The sequence below is a fragment of the Solanum lycopersicum genome, chromosome 5 (assembly GCF_036512215.1).
Source record: "Solanum lycopersicum chromosome 5, SLM_r2.1".
Classification (NCBI taxonomy): Eukaryota; Viridiplantae; Streptophyta; class Magnoliopsida; order Solanales; family Solanaceae; genus Solanum; species Solanum lycopersicum.
The window spans coordinates 7,036,088-7,062,382 of NC_090804.1; the positions used below are offsets into that span (position 1 = coordinate 7,036,088).

At 35.3% G+C, this 26,295-nt stretch overlaps 1 protein-coding gene across 14 annotated transcripts; it reads left to right on the forward strand.

Annotated features, from left to right (window-relative positions):
* Window positions 1-9,605: 9,605 nt before the first annotated feature.
* LOC101245650 (uncharacterized) lies at window positions 9,606-25,473 on the forward strand. 14 transcript variants are annotated; one of them, XM_069297882.1, is made up of 12 exons: window positions 9,606-10,226; window positions 12,467-12,515; window positions 13,377-13,802; window positions 17,379-17,725; window positions 17,818-18,012; window positions 18,109-18,306; window positions 18,564-18,638; window positions 18,715-18,781; window positions 18,893-19,907; window positions 19,988-20,041; window positions 24,694-24,768; window positions 24,920-25,473. In XM_069297882.1, exons 1-12 carry the CDS (start codon window positions 9,864-9,866, stop codon window positions 24,975-24,977), a joined length of 2,922 nt encoding a protein of 973 aa, XP_069153983.1. In that variant the 5' UTR covers window positions 9,606-9,863; the 3' UTR covers window positions 24,978-25,473. The 14 variants fall into 14 exon arrangements, with proteins under 14 accessions (XP_069153983.1, XP_019069595.2, XP_069153982.1 ...); XM_019214050.3 differs by having other exon boundaries at window positions 9,608-10,226; window positions 13,374-13,802; window positions 17,379-17,737; XM_019214052.3 differs by having other exon boundaries at window positions 9,625-10,226; window positions 13,374-13,802.
* The last annotated feature ends 822 nt before the right edge of the window (window positions 25,474-26,295 follow it).

Genomic DNA, 26,295 nt, shown 5'->3' on the forward strand with positions numbered 1-26,295 from the left:
TTAATCAAACTTCTTAATATCTTTTATTCTCTCTTTGTCTACGCACCCAATACACTCTCTTTACGTTGGTGTTTGGCCACGTGATACTATGGTATCATGTGATTAAATCGGCGTTTGACTATATAATTTTACGTTGATTTTATATCATGAGATATAATATTATATTCTTCAAAAATCATGATATGAAATCATATGAAAATATCATATCATGATTTGAGTTATTTTAATATAAAAATTGATCCAAGAGTTTATATTTTGTTAAAACAATCTCACATTTATATCTACTAAACACTCACATGTAAATAAATTTTATAATTATATCATTGCCTTTTAAAATATATTATTTCACCGACATAAAATTTATTATTCTCACCAACGTATAGTCACTTTAACTCACACTTCACGATTGTTGAGTAACAAAATCTTGAAGAGTCCGTGAAAGGTGTTCCATTGTTACTCAAACATATTGATGAAACAATTACTTAAGTGGAGAACAAATAATTTTGCAATAATTTATTATACGATTTTATGATTTTTTATTTATTTGATAATATTGAATAAACAATTCGGACTATTTTGATAGTTTTAAAACTTATGAAATTTTAATATTTATAAAAAAATATACAACACCAAAATTTCATATCTCATGTCCAGTCAAAACTTTAATTTCATCTCTTGTTACTCTTTACTTTCTATTAGTATAAAAAAAAAGAATTTTATTATTATGCTTTTATGTCTATATTACCTTGACTTTAAATATTTTTAATATTTAATATATTTTTCGAAGCATTATATTTAATATATTTAAAAAGTAATATAATTATAATTATCTTTATTATTTATTATTTTTTAAAATATAATACATATCAAGTAAATAATGAATAATTATTATTTATTGGACAAACAATAATACCTCGTTAACATTAACAAAATATTAATAAAGTGCAATTTAGTACTAACTAGAAAACGGAAAAATTCAAAAATACACACTGATCTTACCTCTAAATTTTAAGGGAAAATTGTGGAAAATGGCAAACTAAGAAAGGTAATTAAATCAAATAAACCCCCTTTTCGGTTATTTTCTTTAAATGACAAACTCTCTGTAAGTTCGCTATACCAGGTCCCACCATTTTGTATAGAAAAATTTCCCCAAAACAAAATCCTCTTTTCCCCTCTTTCTGCTCTTTTTATACAATTCTTTTTCTTCCTTCAATTTTCTCCATAATTGTAATTTCAAACTATCGGCTTCTTCTATCACACACGTCATTGTGTTTTTTCAAACTTTTTCAAAAATTTCAAGGTACTACCTAAAACTCATCTCACATTATCAATTTTTGTTCATTTTTTTGAATTTCTTAAAACTATCTTTTCACTTCACTTGTTAATTCCTTCATAATTTTGGTTCAATCAATGGATGCCAATCTCCATCGAAAAGATTCACAAGAGGTATACCATTGCATGTTGAAATTGATGTTGAACACCCATCATTTTCATTGGGTCTAACTCGGGAATTTGGGGAGATTTCAGGTTCATAGTCTAAAATCTACTACCATTCAAGAGATTAGATCCAAATTCAATAATGACCCAAGTATATTTGTTGATGGAGGTGTGAAGAATCATGTCGATGTTGTTACTGGGTCAAGTAAGAAAAGGAAACATAAAGCTGATGTTTATAGCGTTCATAATGATAAAAATGAAGTTGTTGGTTCTGGGTCAATCGATCATCATAAGGTATCTATATAATCACTGTTCATCTATATGTTTAGATTTTATATTATATATTTTGTTTTTGTGTTGAATCATGTCTTATACAATTGTAATTGTATAAATGTATAATCTATATTAGTATATGTTTTTGTGTTTCTGTTGATTCATGCCTTATATAATATTGTTTGTATAAAATGTATAATAAATTCTTGTATCTATTTATGTGCTTATACAATTGTAGTTGTATAAATTTATAATTTATATTAGTATATGTTATTGTGTTTCGTTGATTCATGCCTTATACAATACTATTTGTATAAATGTATAATAAATTCTTGTATCTATTTATGTGCTTATACAATTGTTCTTGTATAAATGTATAATATCTTAATATCTGCTTTATATTCATATCTTATACTGCCTCATTATACAATTGTGTGTTTAAGTGTATAATTTATCTACTTCAATAGCTTGATCAATTTTTTGAATTGTCTATAATGAAGCTATTACGAGTGAAGGAGAAAAAGAGAGAATGACACTAAATTGAGTTCACGTGAATTATGGGATCTTTTCCTTATTTATCTGCCGTCTATTTTTATTTTTTTTTTATAAATTGAATTGTATAAAAGGAAGATATTTGTTAATTGTTATACACAAAAAGTCACCCGTAGCAAACTTTTAATTTGCTATGGAACGCAATTTTGAATAGTTTGCTATAGCCTACAATTATCAATTTTTTCTTTGTATATATAAAATTTGCCCAAATTTTAATCCAAAGCCCCCAAAATCATCCAAGGCTAAATAACTTTTTTTTTTTAAAATATCTTATATCCTTTTTTCACTTATACTTATACTTAATAAAATTACTAATCACTAACCTTCATGGTTTTTATCCTGGAAAACATTTTGAATTGTTATTTCAAATATTCATAAAATTTATTAATCATCCAAACATTTTGGAATTATTTTAAAATTATCCTAACTTAAAATCACCTAAAATATATCACTATAATAAGACCCATAATTTTTTATCTATTTTTTGTTTCACATTCGATGTCCGATATTTATTGGGTTTGAAAGTGATTGAGGCGTTTATGCGGAAGCTTACAATTGCAAATCAAGACGTTGATAAATTAGATGATAAAAACTTAAACTAAAAATCAAAATAATATTACGAAATTTAGCTAACTGGCTTACATATCAAAAACTAATTAAAAAATAATTAAAATTGTGAAGAGAAAATCTCCCCATAAATAAAAACTCCTAAACGTCTACATTGTAGATACTACTGTGTTATGCTATGAGAATATGACTCTTCAATTTATAGATCTCCAAACTTTTTTCTAAGGAAAGAATAAACTAAATATGGAAGAAAAATATATTTTCTTTTCATGAAAAGTAAAAATATCTATGGTAATGTTTTATCTTTTATTTTAAGAAAAAATGAAGGAAAAAGGGACATTTATATCCCCAAACTATCGTAAATGGTATGCAGATACCATTCGTCATACTTAAGGGACATTGGTGCCCCTGCCGTCAAAAAACTAGAGTGTATATGCCCTTCACTCTAAAGGAAGATTAAACAAGAACACGTGGCACAATCTTATCCATCGATCCGATGTCGGGTCGATGGATAAGATTATGACACGTGTATGTCCATTAGTGTAATGGGCATATTTGTTCTAGTTTTTGGATGGTAGGGGCACCAATGTCCCTAAAGTATGACGAAGGGTATTTGCATACCATTTACGATAGTTCGGGGATATATTTGTCCTTTTCCCAAAAATAAATTTAAAATAAGGTAAGAAAATCAAGGTAAATCCCTCACAAATATCTCATTTTGTTTGGATTCTCTTTCTTCATACAATCTTCATATATCACTGTTGTTTACCTTGATTTGAAAATTGATATGAGTTAAAATTTAGAGTCTTGTGTTAAAAGTTATGAGCAGGTTTGAAAGTAGACCTCATGCGTTAAAAGTAATATGCATGAATTGAAAGTGGAACTCATGCTTTAAAAATAGGATGTGCAAGTTAAAAGTGGGGGACTCATGCGTTAAAAGTAAAATGCATGCGTTAAAAGTGGAGCCCTAACAAAAGTTTGTATGGGTTAAAACTTGAAGCACTAGAGGTGGGCATTCGGTATTTCGGTTCGATTTCGAGTTTTTTTCCGATTTTTTTGATTTTCGATTCTTGTAAAATGTGTACCGAATACCAAATCGAAATATTTCAGTTCGATTCGATTTTTATTATTTTGGTTCGATTTTTATTAATTCGGTTCGGTTTTTTTATTTCGATTTTTTAATGGGCCTGCTTAGTGGGCTTTTTAAAATTTTAAACTTCATAATTTTTTTGTTTGATTTTTTAACTTAATGGGTTAAAAAGTAAAAATAGACAATACATCAAAAATAGACATCTGGCGACTGCTGCTGCTGGCGCCTGGCGGGCGGCTGCTGCTGCTGCCGCCTGAAAGAGGAAGAAGACTAGAATAGGAAGAGGTGTTGCCTCCGAGAGGAAGAGAAATAGGGACATTACATAGGGTTTCACATACTTTTTTCTTTTTTTAAAAGATTATTTAACATTAATAATTATTAATTAATATAATATAAATTATAGTATAATATTTCGGTTTGAACCGAAATACTGAATACCAAAATATTACGTATCAAAAACCGAATCGAAATACCAAAAATATAAAAAAGTAAATCGAATACCGAACGAAAAATCGAAATACCGAAACCAAAATTTTGAAAAAAATCAATTCGATTTGGTGTTCAGTTTTTTGGTGTTTATGCCCACCCTTATGAAGCACATACTTTAAAGCAAGCATGAGTTGAAAATTGATTTTGTTTTAAAGGATAGAGCAGTAGGATATGTTGAAAAACATATTTGAAATTTTTCTCCACATGTAGTGACACAAAAATCTTCACAATCATCACGTTGATTGCAAATTGATTTGAAACACCTTGAGCATGTCTTTAATCTTGTTTTGGATCATTAGACCATGTTCTTTGCTACCATTTGTTAAATTCGAAATTGGTTGAGGAGTTCATGCGCAAACTTGCAATTGCAAATGAAGACATTGAATAATTAGACGACAAAAACTTATACTAAAAATCAGAATACTATTATAAGAAATTTGGTCAGTTGGCTTACATATCAAAAAATTAATAAAGAAATCATTAAAATTGTAGAGCGAAAATCTCCCCATATATAAAGCTCTTAAATGCTTACATTGTGGATACTACTTTTTTATGTTATGAGAATAGCGATCTTCAATTTATAGGTTTCCAAACTTTTCCTCAACGGAAATAATCAACTAAAGATGGAAGAAAAAATATTTTATTTTCATGAATAGTAAAAACATTTATGATAATATTTTTGTAACGATTTAAAAAAAAGGGAAAAATAAATCGAATAAATAGGTATTTAAGGTGATTTAATTATTAATTAAAAATCTGAAATTTTAAGGGCATAATGGTTCTTTCGCGTATTAATTAAAATAAATGAGATTTGTATTAACTTAATTTAAATTCTATTTGACTAAGTCTTGAATTTAGTCTCCTAATCCTAATAGCTCTCTCTCTCTCACACGCTTCTTAACTCTCTCTCACGTTCTCCATCTCTCTCACATTGTTCTGCCAAGCACAACAAAAACCAGAGAATACATCAAGAGTTCTTCACACTTGAAGAACTCACATGAAATTTTAAGAAAAACAAAGCAACCAAAAATATTTAGGCGAAGAGAAGTTGTTCGTTGAGGTAACTTGGACTGATTTTTTGAGAGAGTTTTGGGCAACAAATTCTTCGTTTGAACATCAATAAAGGTATGGGTTTCTCTTATGGAATTCTTTCTCCAAGAGTACTTTCTTTCGAACGTTTCTTACACTCTTAAAACTAAGGTTGTTCCCCTTCGTATGTCCTTATCCTTAGCTCCCTAACGAATTTGTAGGATGGGTATGTTGTGCTGCTAGATTTTTGCATGAATGATGTGTTTAAATTAAATACGAATGTGTTTATGTGCGAAAAATCACGATAATGATCATCAAAATATGACCGGAAAAGTTGATGTATAGGCATGTATAGGGCAGTATTTTAGTCACTATTTTGGGGTGTATAAGTTGTGTATTTTATGTATGTAATGGGTGTACAATGTGATGTTCATTATGATGAAGTATAATGAATTGAATAACCATCTTATAACTATTTAAACTTATGAAAAAATGCACCTAAAAATGGTTGGAGAAGGTTAAAAATTTCTAGATTTTTGTACCCTTCAAAAGTGTCAAATTCTGAGTTTTTAAAATAAAATAAATTAAGTGAGGTCAATGGGAATCGAACCCAAGAACTCACCTGTGAAAGAAACTGAAAAAAATTAAACCAAAAACGTAAGGGGCTAAGGGGAATTGAACCTCTTAGCTGCTGTTGTAGCGAGACACAGAAATAAGAAAAAAAAAAGGGGGGGCTGGGCTGGGGGATCGAAATTGCGACCAGCCCCTGATTTCGCAAGGAAAGAAGAGAAAAATAAATGGGGGTTGGGGGTTCGAACTCGCGACCAACTCTTGCCCTCGCCAAAAGAAAAGAAAAATTAAAGGGGAGGTCGTGGGTTGAGGCGTGCGATTTGAACCCACGACCTCCCAGTACGCGCGAAGGAAAGGGTTTTAAAAAAAATAATGATAATAATAGAGGGGCTGTGGGGGTTCGAACCCACCACCTCACATCCCCCTCAGCGAAATTGAAACAAAAATAAGGAGGTTGTGGGAGTTCGAACCCACAACCTCCACATTGTAGTGAATTTAATTAAATTAAAAAGTTGAGAGGCTGTGAAGGCTCGAACCCCAACCCTTCGGTTAATTAATAGTAAAATTAAAATAGAAAATGTATCCCTTCATGTAAATATTGAGATTTAAATTAGAATTCTAATTAAAATAGAAAATCAACTCTTTCATGTAAATATGGAGATTTAATTTAGAATTCTAATTAAAATAGAAAATTAATTATTTCATGTAAATATTGAGATTTAATTTAGAATTCTAATTAAAAATAGAAATTAATTACTTCATGTAAATGTTTAGATTTAATTTAGAATTCTAATGTTATGAATATTAGAAATAAAATCAATGAAAAATATAAATGATATCCAAGTAATTGAAGATTTAGGTTCCGTGCCCAAACCTCCATATTGATACATAAGTCATACGTGTGTAAAATATTCAAGAATAATGCCATCTACTTAGATCAAAAATCAAGATCTTGGCATATATACAAGATACATAAGTCTTGTAATGCATAATCTTAGGAAAATAAGAATCACTCAGCGAACTATAAATGAAGCCCCATGACTTGTATGTATAGACACATAAGTCTAACATACGTTCAAAAATAAGTGAACCTAAGATATACGTAATGAAATGAAGAAATGAACATTCACGTAATAAGAGGTAAATAACTATGAAAAATAAAGGTGTTAATAATGAAGAATGTGGTGACAATCATGATATGAGGCTAATGTATATGATGAGAGCAATCTCAAATGAGACTAAGTAAATGTTACCGATACGTACTCACCAATGAGAGTGTAAGATAATGAAGAGACCAGTCGCTATGAACACTCAATGAAAAAATTGAGTTTAAAACACTTTATACTAATGATGAGATGAGAAATCATTTATTGAGCTATGATGTCCTCGTACTAGAAGCCAACTTCTATGATGTATGAGTTGAATGTAATGAAACTTTATATCGAGCACCGATAGGCTAGCTATGAGCGGTGATACCTTCTTTCGGAAAGAGCGAAGGTTCACGTAACTCTCATGAGATGAGACTGTCCGGCTTGCCGGGTATGGGTCTCTATACATCTCCTAGTCTTTGAACCTATACTGCCAATATAGGAATCTGGCGGGGTTTAATTCCCATATAACGCTAGCATGTTATTGAGTTACTTTGGTCGGTGATTCCACCTCTTCTCGGTGTGGAGGAGACACTGAATTTCATGATGCTCACATGATCTATGTCGGTTAAAGTTAAAGTTCCCAATTAATGAATGAGGCTAGCCTCAAACGAATCATATAAAGAGATAAATGATATCGAAGATGTTAGGATAGGATAATCAAGAGGTGAGCTAGATTCAGGTAATGACATTATGTTATTCCTGATCATTGCACAGCAAACTCGATGAACGTCTTAAACTACATCCTAGGTATAGTTAGTGTTCACACTACTTATGAATGAACTGGAATGAAACACGTATGAATGAATGAAACAGACTTTGTGTTTACTAAAGAAGGCTCCCTAGTTGAGGTCCCATATGTTGAGCCCTCATTTTGGAAAGTCTTAAGGTCAAGTCCATGATAACAAGGTCTCATGGCTTACGAATGAACAATATGAAAGAAGCTATGTGTTATATGTTATGTGTTATATGCAGATGTTAGGTGTTGTGTGCAATTTGATAATTATAATGATGCATGTCACTCTTATGGCATAACTTTCCCAATCTCAATTCGGCAAGTCCACTGACTTGACTTTCAAAAATCATGTTTTTAGGAAAGAGCTATTCTTTCTCATGTATGTCCCTGGTGTGTGCTTGCATATACCTATACTTAGTACAAGTGTGTACTAATCTCATACAAACATCTACTTTTAGGTGCAGACATAGGTGGACGGTAGAGCTACAGGTTCGTTGTTGTAGCTATCCTAACGTCAGCATTCATCCGGAGTTGTAGGTCCTCATGCTTTCGAGGATGCTATTGTTTTACATTCTAGCGTAGTTTTAGAGTTGAGCTAGTGGAGCATGCTCCACTAGCGTTTCTTTCCTGTTTTAGTTTAGACTTTGAATTGGTGTTGTTTTGGCCGTTATACAAATAATACTTAATGAATTATTTCTTTCAATTACTTATCACTTAAATGTTAGATGGTTGATGATGAACGATTATGAAATATTAAGAATATTTAGCAAGTATGTTTAAAGAATCAAATTTTATTTTTTTTCAAATTTTTCGCTAAAATTAACCTATGTAAAGTAAGAATGACGTGAGTAGGCTTGTTTGCGATCCCTGAAAGGTCAACGACGCCGGTCTCGTCTGGGGCCTAGATTCCGGTCGTGACAGTTTTGTCTTTTCTTTTAGAAAAAAATAAACTTCAAATAAGATAAGAAACCAGAGTAAAACCTTAACAGTACCACATTGAACCCTAATTAAATCCGAATGAAAAGTTCCAGATTGAGTTCGATTTTTCATTCGGTGCATGATATACATATTGAAGTCTGACTAAATTCGAATTTATCCCAAATTGGAGATAAAACGCTTAAGCACTCTCTAACAAATGCATTCTGTACCGAACACAATTCGAACTCAGAATTTCTGTTCTAGGATGAATGACTACTTAGCACTCCACGACAATCCGACTCGTAATCTAATGACATAATATATTCATTTAATTTGACCTAATTTCACATTTATGTCCTCCAATCATGAGTGTGCACAAATACATACTTAAACTTGCATAAAATTGAACAAGCAGATGCATGAGTCTTTTATATGTTGCGTAATATATGCAGGGTACCACGTATGACTCATATTGCCATGTAGGATGCGTGTGTCTATTTGTTCAACTCTATAGAAATTTAAGTGTCTACTTGTGCACACCAAAAATTGGAGGACAACAATATGAGCTCAAACCAAGTTAGATGACATATTTATGCATTACGCTTAATACAACATTTTTTTAAACTTAGCCTTATCTTACGCCTATGCCTTCCAATTTAAAATGCACACAAATAATTACTTAAATCGTATAAAATTGATTAAATCGACTCATGAATCATTCTTGACTTGATATTTTATATGACGTTCACATATACGCAACATCTTATTTAACATTCTACATATATTATGTCACATAAAACGTCGCTCTAAAATAGAAAGAACCAATATTGCAAGAGAAATAGAGTGCAGTCTCTGGTCTCCCTCTGTAGGCTTGCATAACAGTTTGCCACCCCCACCTTATTCTTCAACCTAAAACCACCATTTCTGCTTCTCCCCTCTCCACCAAGTACTTCTGTTTTCTCTTTATCCACCGCCGTTAACTTCCTCGGCCGGCCACCTGAACAACAATCGGCGTCTTAAACCCTCAACCCAACTGTCAAAACCCTAAAAAGGTATGGACTTCCAACATCAGCATCCGTACAATCGACCACCACCACCACCACCACCGTTACCACCACCGTCCATGGCGGATCCTCACTATCAGCTCCCGCATTCTCAACGACCACCGGTTCCGGCACCGGGTTCATGGTACTCGAACCAATTCCAATACCACCCAACCCCTCAGCAATCTCCCCCTCCTCCTCCTCCTCCTCCTCCTCAGCTGCAACAGTGGGGTCCTCCCCCTCCCCCTCCTCCTCCGTTTCCTGGACCTCCTCAGGGAGCTTATCCACACCATCATTTACAACAACAGGCCCAGTATCCACCTCCTCTTCCCCCGCGGCCTCATATTCCCCAATCTTCTCCTCATGGAAATCAGGTGATATACTGTGTTTCATTTTAATCCCCTTTTTCTTAAAAGAATTTGCACCTTTTTATTTTGCTTACCCTGCTTCCTAAAGGTCCCTTTGTGTATGACTTCAAGTTGGGATTGTGTAAGCATTTACTGTCAGGGCATAAAATTTGAAATATCATTGTTGTAATAGGTGGAATGGTGCATTTTGAAAATGGTTATATGATATGAAAACTAAATGAGGCATAATTTAATTGTTTATGCAGTTATTGGAGCTAGATTAGTAAAGTATTCATTACAGTTTACAACCAACCTTAATTATTGTTCTAGTATTTTATTTATCTAGTAGTCTAGAAAGAGTTATGTATGAGATAATACAAACTCATGCAAAAAACATTTGCTTTACTTAATCCTTCAACTATCTGTCCTTTTATTTTGGTTTGTGGATTTATGTATTAGCTTTGACTAATGATTCCAGTTGCTACGACTATTGTCTAGAAACCAGTGTGCTAGTGCTGATAGTTTGGAAAACTAGTGAAAAGTTGAATATTTTTGGGTTACTAGTATGAGAGAGAGGAGAAAAACGACCAGTAACGTTATACGGGGGTAAGTGTAGCGGCACGGTTTCCATCTAAAATGGCTGATTCAATGGACAAGTGTATTAAGAATTGAGTTCATAGAAGACTAGACGAATGCCCTATTCCTCTCCACTCTATCATTTGGTGCATAAACTCTAGTTAAATGCTAGTAATTGACTTTTTCTAATGAATGGATGTGTCAAAACTTTTAAATCAAAATACTTAATATTTAGCTCTAATTAATTCTTATTTAATTTAATATGAAGTGAATGGATGAAACAAAAAAACGGAAGGTGTGAAAGAGAGGAGAGTTTAGCCTAAAAAGAAACCACATTTAGACTTTAACCTTTCATCGGTCTCTGCCGACGATAACGATAACAAGGAGACACATAAAACAAGTTTTTAAAAAATAGTTCCTTGTGGAGCATTTCGCTTTCGATTTTGACTAAATTGAAGTTTTTTTTTAAAAAGTTTTATTTAAAAACCTTAATGTTAAGTAAAAGAAAGTCAAAGACTCATCAGGTGGGAATTCAATTGACTATTGATACTTTTGTTCTTTTTAGAGAAAGTTTTATGAGAAAATCAATCTCTTGGCCACTTACTAAGGAATTAAAGAAATTGACCTTTTAAGATCTCTTACGTGTAAACATGAAGATCTTTTATGAAAAGGTTATAAATCAAAAATTAAGGATTATTTAATAATAACAATTCAAATATAATAGATTAATTACCCTTCGGGTTGGCTTGAAGAACTATTGAATGTACTTACAATATTGGGGAGCTTGCAGAATAAGTGATGATGCAGTTGAGAACATGAAGTGGGGTTACACAAAGGAGGGTTTATACAGTGTGAAAGCAGGTTACTTCCATATGCTGTCAAAATGAATTATAGAAAGCAGGCTTTGGAAACTAATCTGGAAAACTAAGTTATGTACAAAGGTTATTTCCTTTAGCTGGAGAGCTTTATAGGACTATTGTAAATAGATGTTTCATGCGTCTCCAGCATTCAGAAACCAACAAATGCCTCTTCTCCGCTGTCCAATTGCTGTAGATATTTGGAATATGTTTCTTTACATTTCCAGACTCAGGTGGGTCAATAGTTGGCATCAAGAATGCCTATGAATGCCGAAGTTTGTGGAAAGTTGATAAAGCTATGTTAGTATCTAGAAGATGATACCATCATGATTTTTTGGTGTGTTTGGACAAAAAGGAACCACACGTATCTTGGTAGGATATCATTTATTAACCAATCTCTCAAGGCTAGATTCTCCTATCGTTATATGGTTGGCACAACTTAGCTCCTGTAAATTCCCCTATTAAATTTTCGACTTTGTCAGCTTCCTAGCTTTCTCAGTAATGGAAATGACTCTATTATACTGTTTATCTTTTGTACTGTCTGCACCTTCTTGATTCCATTAATGAAATCTGCTCATAATTATTGTAATGAATCTTCCTATTTTGTTTGGAGAGTTCTGCATAATAAAAAACAGGGACAGTCTCTGTTAGACATATTAGAATGAGTCCAATATTGTGCTAAATGGATATTGAGGATTGATATATAGCCTAGAAGAAAATTTGGGATTGATTTGTAGTAGCAGTTGTTATTGCTGTGTTATACTGCTTCCTATTCTGCTGATAGATTTGTTCTAACATATATGGTTAATGAATGTAAGACTCATGTGCTTGCAGGACTGGGGCAGTATGAACTGGGGTCAACAGCAAAATTGGGGAAACTCAGGTTTGGAAATATAGTATTGATTGGAGTCTATGCTTGTTTAGCAATTCAATATGCTGGGATGCATCTGCAAGTTTCCTGAAACCCATTTATGGTTGAAAATTGTTTTGAAGCTGATGCAAGCTGTGTCTTCTATTTTACTTGTACTATTTCTCAAGAGTCGAGGCCAGTTCCTAAAATTTGTTGATGTTTAACTTTTCTTTACTGCTTCGTGTTCTTTTTGTGGCAAGTCAGACATGCTTAAATGTTACCAGAAAATAATTGGACTTGTGTTGTTTGTTAGAATTCTGGATTATTTAGGAGTGTCATCATTTTACATACTCCAAGTTTTATTTAGCTCTGCAATGGTCTCCACAAGTGTCTGTGGAACTGAACAATGCTGCTTTTCTTGAGTCAAAAAGATAAAAATCCTAGCTGTTGATTGGAGGAGGTTTGCTAAAGAAGGTATTAATCACTTAACAAGGTCAAATTCTTATTTAAAAAATCACATTAGGTTTTAGAAGCTCAAATATGAAACCTATTTAATTGTTTAAGAGAAGAGGTCTATAACTCTAGTAGAATTTAAGGGGCGGCCTTTCAAATTAGAACTCCGGTATTACATCCCTCTATCAGATCCTTCCTGTACTTCTTTTTTGGGCTTTTATTTCTCTTTAGCCCTGGCTAAATTTCAGACTCTGTAGAAGCAGTATGTAGTTTCTATGTGATATACACTTGCATATTATATAACCTTCTAGTTTTTCCATCATGGAGGACTCCTCCTGCCGTTGGTTATTAATATACAGATCGTATGCTCTTTGCATCCCCCCCCCCCCCCCCCCCCCCCACTTCTGTTACCTAAAGGTTAAATCTACTATTAACTAGTAGCACCTAGCAATGAAGATTGGGCTGCAAAGGCCCGAGCATGGGCTGCTGACAAGGCTGCTAATGACCATCAGCACCAGAACTCGCAATTTACGCATGATAGCAGGCCAGAACAACAGAGTCATTACTATGAACAATATACTCAATCTGCTGATCAACATCTCCAAGACATGCAACAACCACCAGTTCTGCCGTCAAGTAATCATCACTCCATAACTCCTGTGGCACCTCCTCAGAAGCCATCGTTTGGCCATTCGCAGGAACCCTCATTCTTCAGCCCTGGGCAATCTCCTTATGTCCTACCTTATACTGCAAGAGATGGAAATTTCACCGGAGATTCAGTTGCTTCATTCCCTCAGCAAGGAAACTCATCCATAAGTCCATTAGTCCATCAGCAGGAGGTACCTTCTAGTTATTCTTCTATTGCAGGTAAAAAATTTAATTAATATATCAATTATTGCATCTGAAGTTACCACGTCTATATAATTTTGTCCTGCTTGTGGTTTCTAGTTACTTGTTTTGGCAAGCTGTGTTTACTGAAGCCCCTTGAGACCTAAGTAGAATTTCATCCTTGTTGGATCCTTTTCCTTTTTAAAGCCTCTGTATGACGGAATTCACTTCAGATAATTTGATGCTACTGTATTTTGATTTCATGGAATATTGGTTCCATCGTGCTGACATGTTCTTTCCGCTGTCCATCCTGCCAACTTTGTGTTCTGTTTTTCAGGAATACTTTTGTTTATGGTAACTTTTTCCCAAGGATTACAAAAAAGAGGAACAGTTGAAAATTAGATACTGTTTTGAAGTCCACTTGGATTGATGTTAATCAAGCTATTGGATAAACTTATAGGCAATGACCTTATCAAAAATGAAAAAGAGAAACTTTTACGCAATCTGCTTTATTCTATTCAGCCTAGAGTAGGCAAAATGGAATTCAGTGATCTGCTTGTTCTTGTCAATTAATCCTGATTGATTGCACATTCCTTGAATGTGTGTCTGTTCAGTTTTCTGCCCTTCTGGCTAATCGTGAAACAACAGATTTGATTACTGACATGGCAGAAACTTCGTCTCCTTTTGTCCAATAATTTTTTCCTCTTCCATGTCTTCTCTATTGAGATTAAATTGGCGGAGGGGAGGATGATTTGGCCGCAAAGCTTTTTGGTCTAGTGAGTGGAATGAGTGATATGTGGGTTAGGCTAGCACCTCATGGTGCCACATATAAGCATGATATTAAGTGACGAAGGGGCGGACCCATTATCCGCCTAGTTTTGAACCTTGCACCAGGGGTCCTTGTATTTTTCAGTTATCAAATTAAAATTTGGTGGAGAGGATTTAATTTATTTGAAGATTTGGTTCTTATTTATTGCATTAAGTGTTTTCTCAGTAGCTTGACAATTATCTGAGTGATTAAGCAGAGATTACTGTCACAGCCTAAAAGTAGGTGAAAATTGTAGGAAGCATTTCACTTATGAAGGAGTACAAATATTATGGACACACGAAAACTGAAAATTAGAATGACAAAGTGTAATTCTGCTTGCAAAAACAAAACCCAGCACAGAGCACTTGAAGACACAATTGCTTAGAGGGTTTTACGTATTCAAAGTTTTTGTTATCCATTTGCACTGTGTCTTTGATATTGGTTAGCACCAGTGTTATGGGGGCTTTAAGCGCAAAGCTCTAAGGTCCATGGGGCTTTGATCGCAAAGCGCAAATAAAGCGTGGAATTTAATGAAAAAAGGCGCAAAGGGAGAAAAGAATATAAATATATATGTTTAGTCCAAGACTAATAATTATAAACATGAATGGCAAATATGTGACCAAAGAAATTGAAATTTTTTTACGATAAAGTGAAATATCAATTATTTAGTTTCACTTCTTCATAAGAGGCTCATTGGCAAGGAAAAGTTTGCCTTAGAGCCTTGATGACGACACTGAAGCGCACATAAAGCGAGACGAAGCGTTCAACACGTTTTGAGCCTCACTTCAGGGCTTAAGCGTGCCTTTGGTAACACTGGTTAGCACTGTGTTGCTTATCTACCTATACAGCTATACCAATATAAGTGTTTTTTATAGACTAATATATCAAATATTGTAATTGAAAATTATTCATTTATTCTTCTTTTCCTCAAATTATTTGTTTTGTTCTGCCTTCATGACATGGAAGGCTCTGTAAAAGATGCCAGTTTTATATCTATGAAGTTATTGAAGAAGCAACAACAACATACCCAGTGTAATCCCATAGGTGGGGTCTGGGGAGGGTAGAGTGTACGTAGGCCTAACCCCTACCCTGTGAGGTACATAGGTTGTTTCCCAAAGACCCTCGACTCTGGTAATGCATATTAAAGCAGTTTTGAAAAGGAAAATTACATAAGTAAAGAGGAAAGGTTATTGAACAAGCAAAGACCAAAAATTGAGAACCGCAGTGTGAAGCAGTAAAAGTTAGATGCTGCTGACAGAGAGGCTCTTTTTGAAGTGTTCTTCTCTCATATAAGATTGTTTTACCTTCAACAAATTGTTGGCTTTTGTGGCTTAAGATTGTAGACTGATGAGCTATGCAAGGGAAATAATAAGCTTAAAATAATAGTTAGTCGAAAGATTGAGGTTCCTTTGAAAAAATACATGATTGTTTAGTTATATTGTACAGTTTATGCACAAGATATAAAAACTTAGCTCACAGCGAGACTTCTTTTTTATTGTCTCAAAGCTGTTTGACATCTCTTGCTTGATGGAACTACCTTTTTCATAGGAATCAGTAGGTTGGTTCTTCTAGCATTTTTCTTTGAGAAAGTTATCTTGTATTATGAACAAAGGAATACTCCAGAAGTATTCCAGCAATACTTACAGCCAAAATACAGGGAAGAGAAAACTACTGCTACATCACAACTCACAAGTAATCTAGAATACTAGGAACATCCCCTCTTCTTCTTGAGGATATTCATATTTACACCAAAAAAGGAAAGGACCAGACAAATCTTCAGTTTCTGCAGTGAGCAGCTCTTATTCTCAAAGCATCTCTTGTTCCTTTCCATCCATATAGTCCACCAAATGCATGTTGGGACAATCTTCCATCTCTCCCTGTGTCTGTACTGATTTTCTTCTCTATTCCAACAAGCTAAAATTTCTTTGATGCTCCTTCGCGTAGTCCACCTAATGCCCCTCAAGTTAAAGAAAATCTGCCACAACTTCACAGTCTCTATACAATGTAGAAAGAGATGGTTTATTGTCTCAATCTCACATTCACAAAAAGAGCACCTAGAACAAATTTAAAAGCTTCTTTTCATTAGATTGTCGTGGGTGAGTGTAACCTGTTTGGCTAGAAGCCAAGTGAAACATGCTACCGTGAAAGGTATCCTGATTTCCCAGACCATCTTCCAGGGCATACTACCACTACATGAGTTTGATCTTTTCTAACCTTTGGTAAAGTTGAACCCATCGTAAATCTTCCTTTCTTGTCAGCCTTTCAATATAAATTGTCCTCCTTGGAATTTAGTTCTTTGTATTTTCCCAGAATATTGAATAGCTCAGCCACTCTGTTGATTTCCCATTTATTCAGATGTCTTCTAAACCTTAGGTCCCACCCTTGGCTGTCTCTCATTTCTCTGATTGTGGATAACTTTTGAAGACTTAAAATCTAAGCTGCATGGACTCTCCATAAACGTTGCCGCACCCGTGTCGGATCCTTCAAAAAATACACTATTTTTGGAGGATCCGACATGCACCCGTCGACATTTTTGATGAGTCCGAGCAACATAGCTTAAAATGAACAAATTAGGGAACTTGTTCTTCAGAATTTCCTGTCCCACCCACACATCTTCCCAAATCAGCGTCTTTCCCCCTTATTTATCATGTTTCTGAACATATTACAGAGTTGAGAGTCAATCTTACGTCAGGAAATGTTTTTGTTGCCAAAGTCTTGTGGTTGCAAATCCAGTTGTAGATGTTACAGAGAATAGTTTCCTTTGATTTGCATGTATGTACTTTTCTGAATGCCCATTCTATTCTCAGGTAAAGAAGAGGCTGGGAATCGACATGAGGCGTTCTATGGTTCTTCACCTTTGCCTGCCAACTCTTCACATCATCATCATGCCCAACTAATGCCAGCACCCAATAAAGCTGCAGTGATGGAAGAGCGTCATTACGTGATGGGTCCTGATCTTAGTGATCAGCCTTTGGATTTTGCACCTCGTTTTAGTCATGAGCATGACCGGCATTCCCAACCCTATTATGTTCGTGCTGATTCAGGAGGTTCTGTGGGGGGTGCTGATCCTGTTTCAACAATGCCTTCCAATTATGTGTGGCCTTCTTCTGCTGCTCCTGGTTCTGCATATCCTCCTCTTCCTCCAATGCCTCCAGTTGGGTCTCAGGTTTTAGTTTTAACTTCAAAGTTAACTTAAACCCAATGATGCTGTGATTGAGCTTTCCTGTTATCACTTACATACCGCAGGTTGATCCTTCTGTTGTTGGAGCTTCTCCAGCCCCTGAACATACTGCATCACTCTTTGGAAGGGCACAGAGTTCAAGCTTCCATCCCACTGTCCCGTCAGTTGGTGCACATTTTGGTGTTGGTGCGGGGGCCGCTCTGCATCCTGCAGCAGCTTTCCCTGCTGATGCATATGGGATTTCTGATCGCCCTAAGAAGGTTTGTACATTGTTCTATGGGCTTTCAGTTTGTAAACCCTTAACCCTAAACTATAGAGTAATGATTCATCTGTATTATTTGTCTGGTTTTTCCTAGGCTGCTGTTCCAAACTGGCTTAGAGAGGAAATAATAAAGAAGAAAGCTGTCATTACAACTTCAACTGCAGAGCTTCCAAAGGAGGATTCTCAATCTATTGAAGATGAAGGTGTCAATAAATCTTATCGGAAAGGTGACCAGGCTGATAGCAAAAGCATTGATTCTTCAAGGTCAACCGAGGATGATGATGATGATGAGGTCGTTTACTTTCCTTGATTACTCATTTGACAGAAGATGCTGCTTTTTTGTTGAATTTGTTTCGTCTAAGAAGTCTGTTTACTTGGTTTAATACCCTTTGTCGAACTATACTGTTCCAATGTATTTATAGGGTTGGAGCTTCCCCCTTTCCAATTCTTCTTGAGTTATTCGTATTTCCTTTTGGGTAGTCTTTAATTATTATCTTATTCACACCATACTAAGTGTAGGCTTACCTGAATTTTTATTGGTCCATGCAGGTTGAGGTGGAAGCAGCACGAACTGCAGCAATGAATCAAGAAATAAAGCGTGTCCTAACTGAAGTTCTTTTAAAGGTTATTGATGATAAATATGTGATCGATTTCTTTACATGGTTTTTGCAGATGTATTGACTGGATGCTGTTTTTACAGGTTACTGATGAGCTATTTAGTGAGATTGCGACAAGGGTTCTTAGCGAAGAGGATCTCTCTGTTGATGGTTGGTGTCTCCTATTTCAATTCCTTTCCTCTTTAAATTTCTTCCTTCTCCTTACCTTTGCACTCAGGTCGTTTATATTTGAGACTTAGTTGTTCTTCTTCCTCCCTTAAGTTGAGCAAAAAACGGGTGCTTCAAGTCAGAAGGTGTTAACATCTGTTCAAGCTGTTACAACTCCCAAGGCCTCTGCCAAGGTTCTGATACCACTCAAACCTAAAGATACTCATTCTGTTAATGCCAGTGAAAAGTCTACTTCCACTTCTCCTGTGGATCTATTAGGTTTGGCTAACTATGCGTCAGATGATGAGGATGACAATGAAATCCAGAGTTCTGATAAACAAAAGACCAAAGAGCATGGAAATGGAAAATCACGTGAAGAATCCGAGGATCATGATAGATCTCCTGCCAACCTGGAGAAAAATCCTCAAAAAATGAGTCCCAATGTCGGCACTGATGACAGGTCAACTAGATATTCTGCACATGAAGATGCTGGGGGCTCCTTTAAGACTGAATCTAGAGTTCCAGAGGATAAGATGCCAGGTGGGAAGGATGCTGTGAAAACTGAAAAGACATCCCAGACTCCTGACTGCAAAAAGACTAAGATAGATCATTCCAGAAGCGAAGACAAAAGAGATAAGCCAGATAAGAGCGGTAAACGTGAAGTTAGAAAAGGTTCTGGCACAAATGATAATGGTATGCTTACAAGCTCAAAGGACAGAAAAACTGAGATAGATGAAGGAAACCATGGGAATCATGAGGAAAGACTAGCTAGAAAGGAAAAAGTGGGTGATCTAGATGGTTCAAAAGATATTGTGAAGGAGAAAAGCCGTAAGTCCGGGGAAAAAGCCAAGGAATCTGACTCAAGGAAAAGGCCTTCGCCTTCTAATGTCAAGGAAGAAAGGAAGGAAAAAGGAAGGGACAGCAGAGTTGGTGTTGCCATAGATAATGGTAGAAAAAGAGAGAGAACGAAGGATGAAAAGAGAGAAAAATCTAGACGTAAAGATGAAAGGGGCTCCAGCAGACGTAAAAGGCATCGTTCATCTTCTAATGATAGCAGGGGTAGAGAGAGCAAGGACAAGTCAACCCGTGCCAATGATCCCAGTGATGAATCTTCAGATGATTCTAGAAGGTTCATTTTTATTTTCTTCTATTTGTGATGCAATAATTTGACCCTCATGTAATAGCTCATCTTTTTCTTGTGGAGTGCAGGAAGGCGCAACCAAATAGACACAGATCTCCATCACCACTAAGGTCAAGGAAAAGGTATCTTTTGAAGGGCCTGGATGCTATAAAGTCCAATTGTTTCCATTAACTCAAAAAGCTCAAGATCATATGTTTTATTTCACTAATTATTTGACTATTTGTTGGTCATGATCTTCCGCCTCCCTAGGTATTGACATCTTTTTTTCTTATTTTTTAATTTGAAACTGGTAACTTTAGTCTTATTTATCCACAGGTATACTACAACAAAAGATGTAGCTCCCCTTCAAAAGTGCTACAACTTATAGAGAAGACGGCCTTAATCTCCATTAGTACCTGTAAACAATCTAGCACATCAAAGATGTTTTCTGTCCTAGTTAATATATCTTATTAATATCAAAAATAAAAAAGTGCTAAGCAATTCATTTTGATCTTCTGTAAGCTGTTCTGCACATTCTCAGAACTCCTGTTGTTTCTGTCTTTCCAAAGTGTCCACTGAATGCATGGTGGGACAAGTTTCCATCTCTTCTCTTTATCTGAAGATTTCCCATCTCTATCCCAGCTGCTTAGAACTCCTTTAGTGCTCCATGGTTTCACCCATCTTATCCCCTGTAGTCTGATGAACATTCTCCATATCTGGTCTGTCCGTGTACAATGCAGAAAAAGTTGGTTAATTGTCTCTGCATGCTCTCCACATAAAGTACATCTAGGGGCCAACTGATAGCCTCTTTTGTTTAAACTTTCATGAGTCAAAACTGCTTCTTTTGTCAACAACCACACGAAACTGTTTACTTTATAGGGTGCTTTTGGTTTCCAGCTCATCTTCAATGGCCAATCTGTATTGACCTTCGGTGTCATTCTTCCAAATCGGCAAGTCCTTTTCAATGAGGTTGCTGGATGAGCCTACTGAATCTTGAAAATCTGTCACTTTGTCTATCTCCCTGTCATGAAGGTTCCCTCTTAGGAACAAATTCCATCCTTGTCCTGTTCACGTTGTAGCCACAGAGTCCTGCTAAGTTGTTCGGACTCTTCAAAATTGCTACTGCACCCGTGTCAGATCCTCCAAAAATGCACTACTTTTGGAGGATCCCACACGCTCCCGTCGACGTTTTTGAAGAGTCCGAGCAACATAGATGGCGTGTTGATGTTGGCATAAAATAAACAAATAGGAACTTCCCCATTCCATTTGTCCTCTTAGAAGGATGTCTTAAAACCACTCCCACTTGTACCCTAGTTCTATAATATAGCACTGGCCATAAATTTCTGATTTCCCTCCAAACAGTGCATTTGTACGGAGTACGTACCATTTTAGTCATCCACGTATCTTCTATACCATATTTTGCTGTGATGACCTCTTTCCAGAGCATGTGTTCTTCATTAAGTAACTTCCGCAACCACTTCATCATTAGGCTGTGATTTTGGTTCCTCTGGTTTTTTATGCCTAGACCTCCTGTATTCTTACTCACTATCAGTTCCTCCCATTTAACTAGATGGAACTTCTTCTTATCTTCACTGCCTTGCTATAGGAAATTTCTTTAAAGGGCATCAATGCTCTTAGATACATTGGCAAGCATAGAAAAGATATACATCAAATAAGAGGGTAATGCATTAATCACACTGTTGATTAAAGTCAATCTTCCTCCCCAGGACAAGTACTGGCACTTCCAGTTAGTAAGTCTCTTTCCACATTTCTCCAGGACCCCATTCCATATGCCTTTGGATGTGCTTTTAGCTCCCAAAGGCATGCCTAGGTAAGTCATTGGGAGCTGCCCAACCTTGCCTCCTAGGTTACTGGGCAAAATATCTGTAGTAAGCACACTGTTGAATAGGATAGATGAAGCTCTTCCCCCAGTTTATGTGGAGACGAGAAATGGCTTCAAAAATGACAAAAATAACCCTCAATATCTGAATTAACTGTTCACTACTTAATTGGGTATTTGGGTTAGTAATGTGAGGGGGGGGGGTTGTCTGATAGTCCCGAACCTAAATAATGAACAGAAAGACACTTGACCACAATAAAATGTCAGAATGAAATTTACATCTTTTACATATAGTGCACTAATGTAGTGTGCTATATGAGACTTGGATAAGGGACTTCTTAAAAATACGTTCCACGTATTTTGCATTGTATCCCTAGCACTCTAATACTATTTAGGTTCCACACTCTAGTACTGTTTTCCTTTTTCTTTTTGCGTTGTTTTTCTTTGATCTTTAACTCCATTGTTTACTATTTCTACTGTATGCAAACATTTCTGATTTCCTGTATATCTTCCACTCAACAAGGTATGCGAGTCTTAGAGATATTGTGGGAGCAAACTAACATCAGGCAATGATCTAGCAGACAACTTTCTGCTGAATGAAATAAAAGACTTTGGCACATACTAAAAGTTTCTGCGGATCTTGTGGAACATGCTAAAGTTAGACTTCCATATATAGGAAAGTGTGACTCTTTTCAGAAAAGAATCCAGACTTTAAAGGAGCGTCCTAAAAAATGAAATGAAGCATTTGTGTTCTTTTTATTCAGAGGAGAACTTCAACTGAAGCTAGTAAAGACCTTACTTTAAAGTTTATAGTAAATATATAACTAGTGTGATGAATTATTTCATGAAGAACATCCATGGAGGTGTGGACTAATGAAAACAACACATTCCCATGGAAAAGACTGCACGGTTGAGTCACTACTAATTAAATGTGCTTAGGAGGCTGCACAACAAAAGGCATGATGAGGGTTTACTCGTTACATCCTGGTACTTGTAGGTCAAAACAGCTAAGCACACAACAGAGTAATCCTACTTCCCCTTGTGAGTGAATTAAAATAGCTGATAGTTTGGACTTGCAATAAGAGCTAAGATGGATTTCTGTTAGTTTCATCATGGTGTTATTACCTGGTTTAATAGTTTGTTACAATCAATTCAGCATCACTAATTTGTAGTGCGTCTCGACATATCTTTTGCAAGTGTTGTACATGTCATCTATCTGATTTAACATCTAAACATTTTGTAGAGTTAGAAACTCGATGGGTTATTCACCCACTTAATGATGCATTGCCCTTTTTGGACGAGTACTCCCTTGGTTGTTTATCATTTAACATATTAACAGTACTAATGCCATTTAGCTTATAAATAAAATACTAATACCATGTATTCTAGTAATCAATACATTGATTACTCAAATTGTGTACTCTGTTGTCACCTGCTTTTTGCTAGAGTTATAAGTCATTGCTTATGCCATAGTGAGTGGTCCCTGTGGACATGATTATTAGTCTTATATTTTAGATGCCTATGCCATTAAAAAAAAACTAAAATATGCCTATGCCATTAAAAAAAAATTAAAATGCTTGATAGAGAACTATTTATGTTACTTGCGTAAAAGATTCATAATTAGGGTATTTGCTTGTGATCCCAAATTGCTATGCTCATGTCTTGTGAATTCCTTTAAGGTGGTTTTTGAGGGGTGATGTGTTATGTCAAAAGATAATTTATAGGAGTTGGACCAATTTCTTTGTTGAATATCCTTCATGCTGATTTTAGCCCTATGAATGAATTACCCAAATCTTTTAGAAGGGATGACTTCCAGTTGAATTTTGTGAGGTTTACTTTTCACATGGAATATTTAGGTAAGCTTTAAAGTTTCCATGATGTGTTTCATCAGTAGTGTCTCCTTAGATAGTTTGATTCATTTTCAAATGATTAGAAGGATTATGCAATTTTATTTTCAAGCTATAATTTTGCAGTAAATTAGTAGGACTCAGCTGTTGGAAATTATTTAAAAAGGGTTACAAATTCCGCAATTAAAGTTGTTTTAGAATTGTTTACCAAACGGGTAGAGTCGTTCACTTCATCAAGTTGAAGTTGACGTAAGTGTAAATGAAATTCCCATCACAGGGTTTCCCCAACATCAATAATTTCCTTTTGATGGCCGTGGTGTCCGGGCCAACTTTCGTGCACCTCGACTAATTCTACAGGATACCTTACCACCTCCCACCAGCAAAAGGTACCGGTAACTCTGTACACCAATGCTAGGACAGATGCGAGCATTCATTTTTATATAAAATTAGGCAAACACTATGGGGGTGGTTATAGTGGGTGGGAGGGAAGGAGGGAGTGGGGGTAGGGTTGAAACTGTCAGTTTGGGAGTTGGTGAATGTTTCCCCTCTTGGTAGAGAAGGCATCATTCTGAAATTGTTGAAAAATGAGTTTATGAGGAAAACATTTTTCCAAACATATAAACCACCCAATCATGGAAAAATTGGAAACATGTTTCCTCCATACCAAACACACCCTCAGCACCATTAATTATAAAGGAATTGGTAAAGAGGCTTAGCTATCAATTAGATGACTTGTGATTCAAAATTATAATGATAATGAAATGACTGCTTTATTGTTTTGATAAACTCTTCGTAAGCAGATACTATTACAGGATTTTGGGCCAGGAATTAATACTCTCATCAAGAAGAAAAGACTATGAACTGCCACCACTGTTTTGAATGTGAAATTTCATAGTCTAAGTCCTTTTCAAGATTGAGGCAATTTCACCTCAAAATCCTTTGATAATGATCATTAGCTGTCTATAACTTATTAAAAAAGGTTGCAACCATACGGAGTTCAAATTCTTCTAGAGCCTGAGTATATATAGTAGGTTGAGAATTTGTATCCAAAATATTGTATCTTTTTGTCACGACTTACTTGTTTAGCATGTAATCTTTTTATTTTTAGACACGTTTCGCGGTCTCCTCATAGCAAGCACACTCAGCGCAGGCGTTCTCCTTACCCTGCTAGTGAAAGCATCAGGTATCTTGTTGGGTGTTCTTATATTTCTCTTGATATTTTTCAACTTAGTCATCCATCAGCATAGCTAAGAACATACTGATACAGGTGAACTAATCTAATAGATGCACTTCAGAAATTCATCTTGTTTATAAATTGGTCCGTGTAATTGCAGGGGAAGGAGGTCAAGGTCGAGATCAAGATCAAGGTCTCCTAATCGTAGGAGAAGATGAGCAAACAAATACCTGGAGTCAAGATAGAGTACTTAAGACTAATGCCCTTGCATATTCTTATTGGCTACCGCTTTTGGCTGTTAAGTAGATAATGGATGCATCAGTTGACCTGTTCGAAATCCTCTGTACTGCCTTTGGCTGTTAAGTATGACAATAGATATGCAAGTTGACCTATTAAAATCTCGGTTTCAGATTGTGGCTCACAGGAGTAAAGCTGCGATACTCTCGTGCAGAGGACTAATGATATGAAAGATTTATGGTGCCTGTATCTGTTATCAGCTTGTCTGTTGTTGACATTTGCGACAGTATTAGTTATGATTTTGAGGTTGATAAATTTTGTTAGCTGTACATTGTATTTTGGAGGTTGAGGTGTGTCTAAAGGAGAGGTGAACGAACACTTGAACATCCATGACCTTTTTACATTTGGTACTAGTAATCTTGGAAGTTGGGGAGTCCCAGATCCTCATTGTTATGCAATCTTATATAATTCTACATAGTTTCCTTGTGAGAAAAAAAACATAATATTGATGAAGAAGAGCATTGTGTTTCCGGAGAAGTGTATTTATGCTAATTCCTGGACATGCTTATATTGAAAAAATGTCAGCTATTCAGTTGTGATTGCTCCCCAGGGGTTGCCATTTTATGATAGGGATGGCTGATAAATGTTCCATGTAAAGTATAAATGCCTGTCAAAAAAGGAAAAGAAAAACTTGGTGGAGTATGGATCAACTTAGAAACTGTAATAATTTTTAGAATGTGTATTTCATTTTTGTTTATCTCAAAGCAAAGGGACTGGGAAAAACTTAGAATTGTTAATATGTTTTTGTGTTCTTGTATCAAACCATACATTATTATTAGCATGTTTTTCAATTTAAAAGCAAATTAGATCTACAAATGTTTTAAAATTTGCTTTAAATTATAAATTATTTACTTGTATTAGGATGTAATGAGGTTTAATATATTTGGATTAATCAAGTTGTATGTCAATTGAGGAAATCCTCTCATTTGATGTTTGTGTCTGCATTAAGTTGAATCTTTATTTCTATTTTTTAGATCTTCAATTTTCGAAAAATTCACCATGGTTGATACCAATTACTGACCATCAACCCACAGTTCTCAGTTTTACTCTGATCTGTGTATATTGAGGTATGCTTAAGTTAAGATCGTCACATTACCTCGAACTCATAATGAGGCAAGTGTAATGGAGAAAGGAAGAAAATATAATACTTAGAACTTGTTTGGCTCAGCTTAAAAGCTGGTCAAACTGACTTAAAAACTGTTTTTTGATTTATTTAACTGTTTGGCAATACTAAAAAAA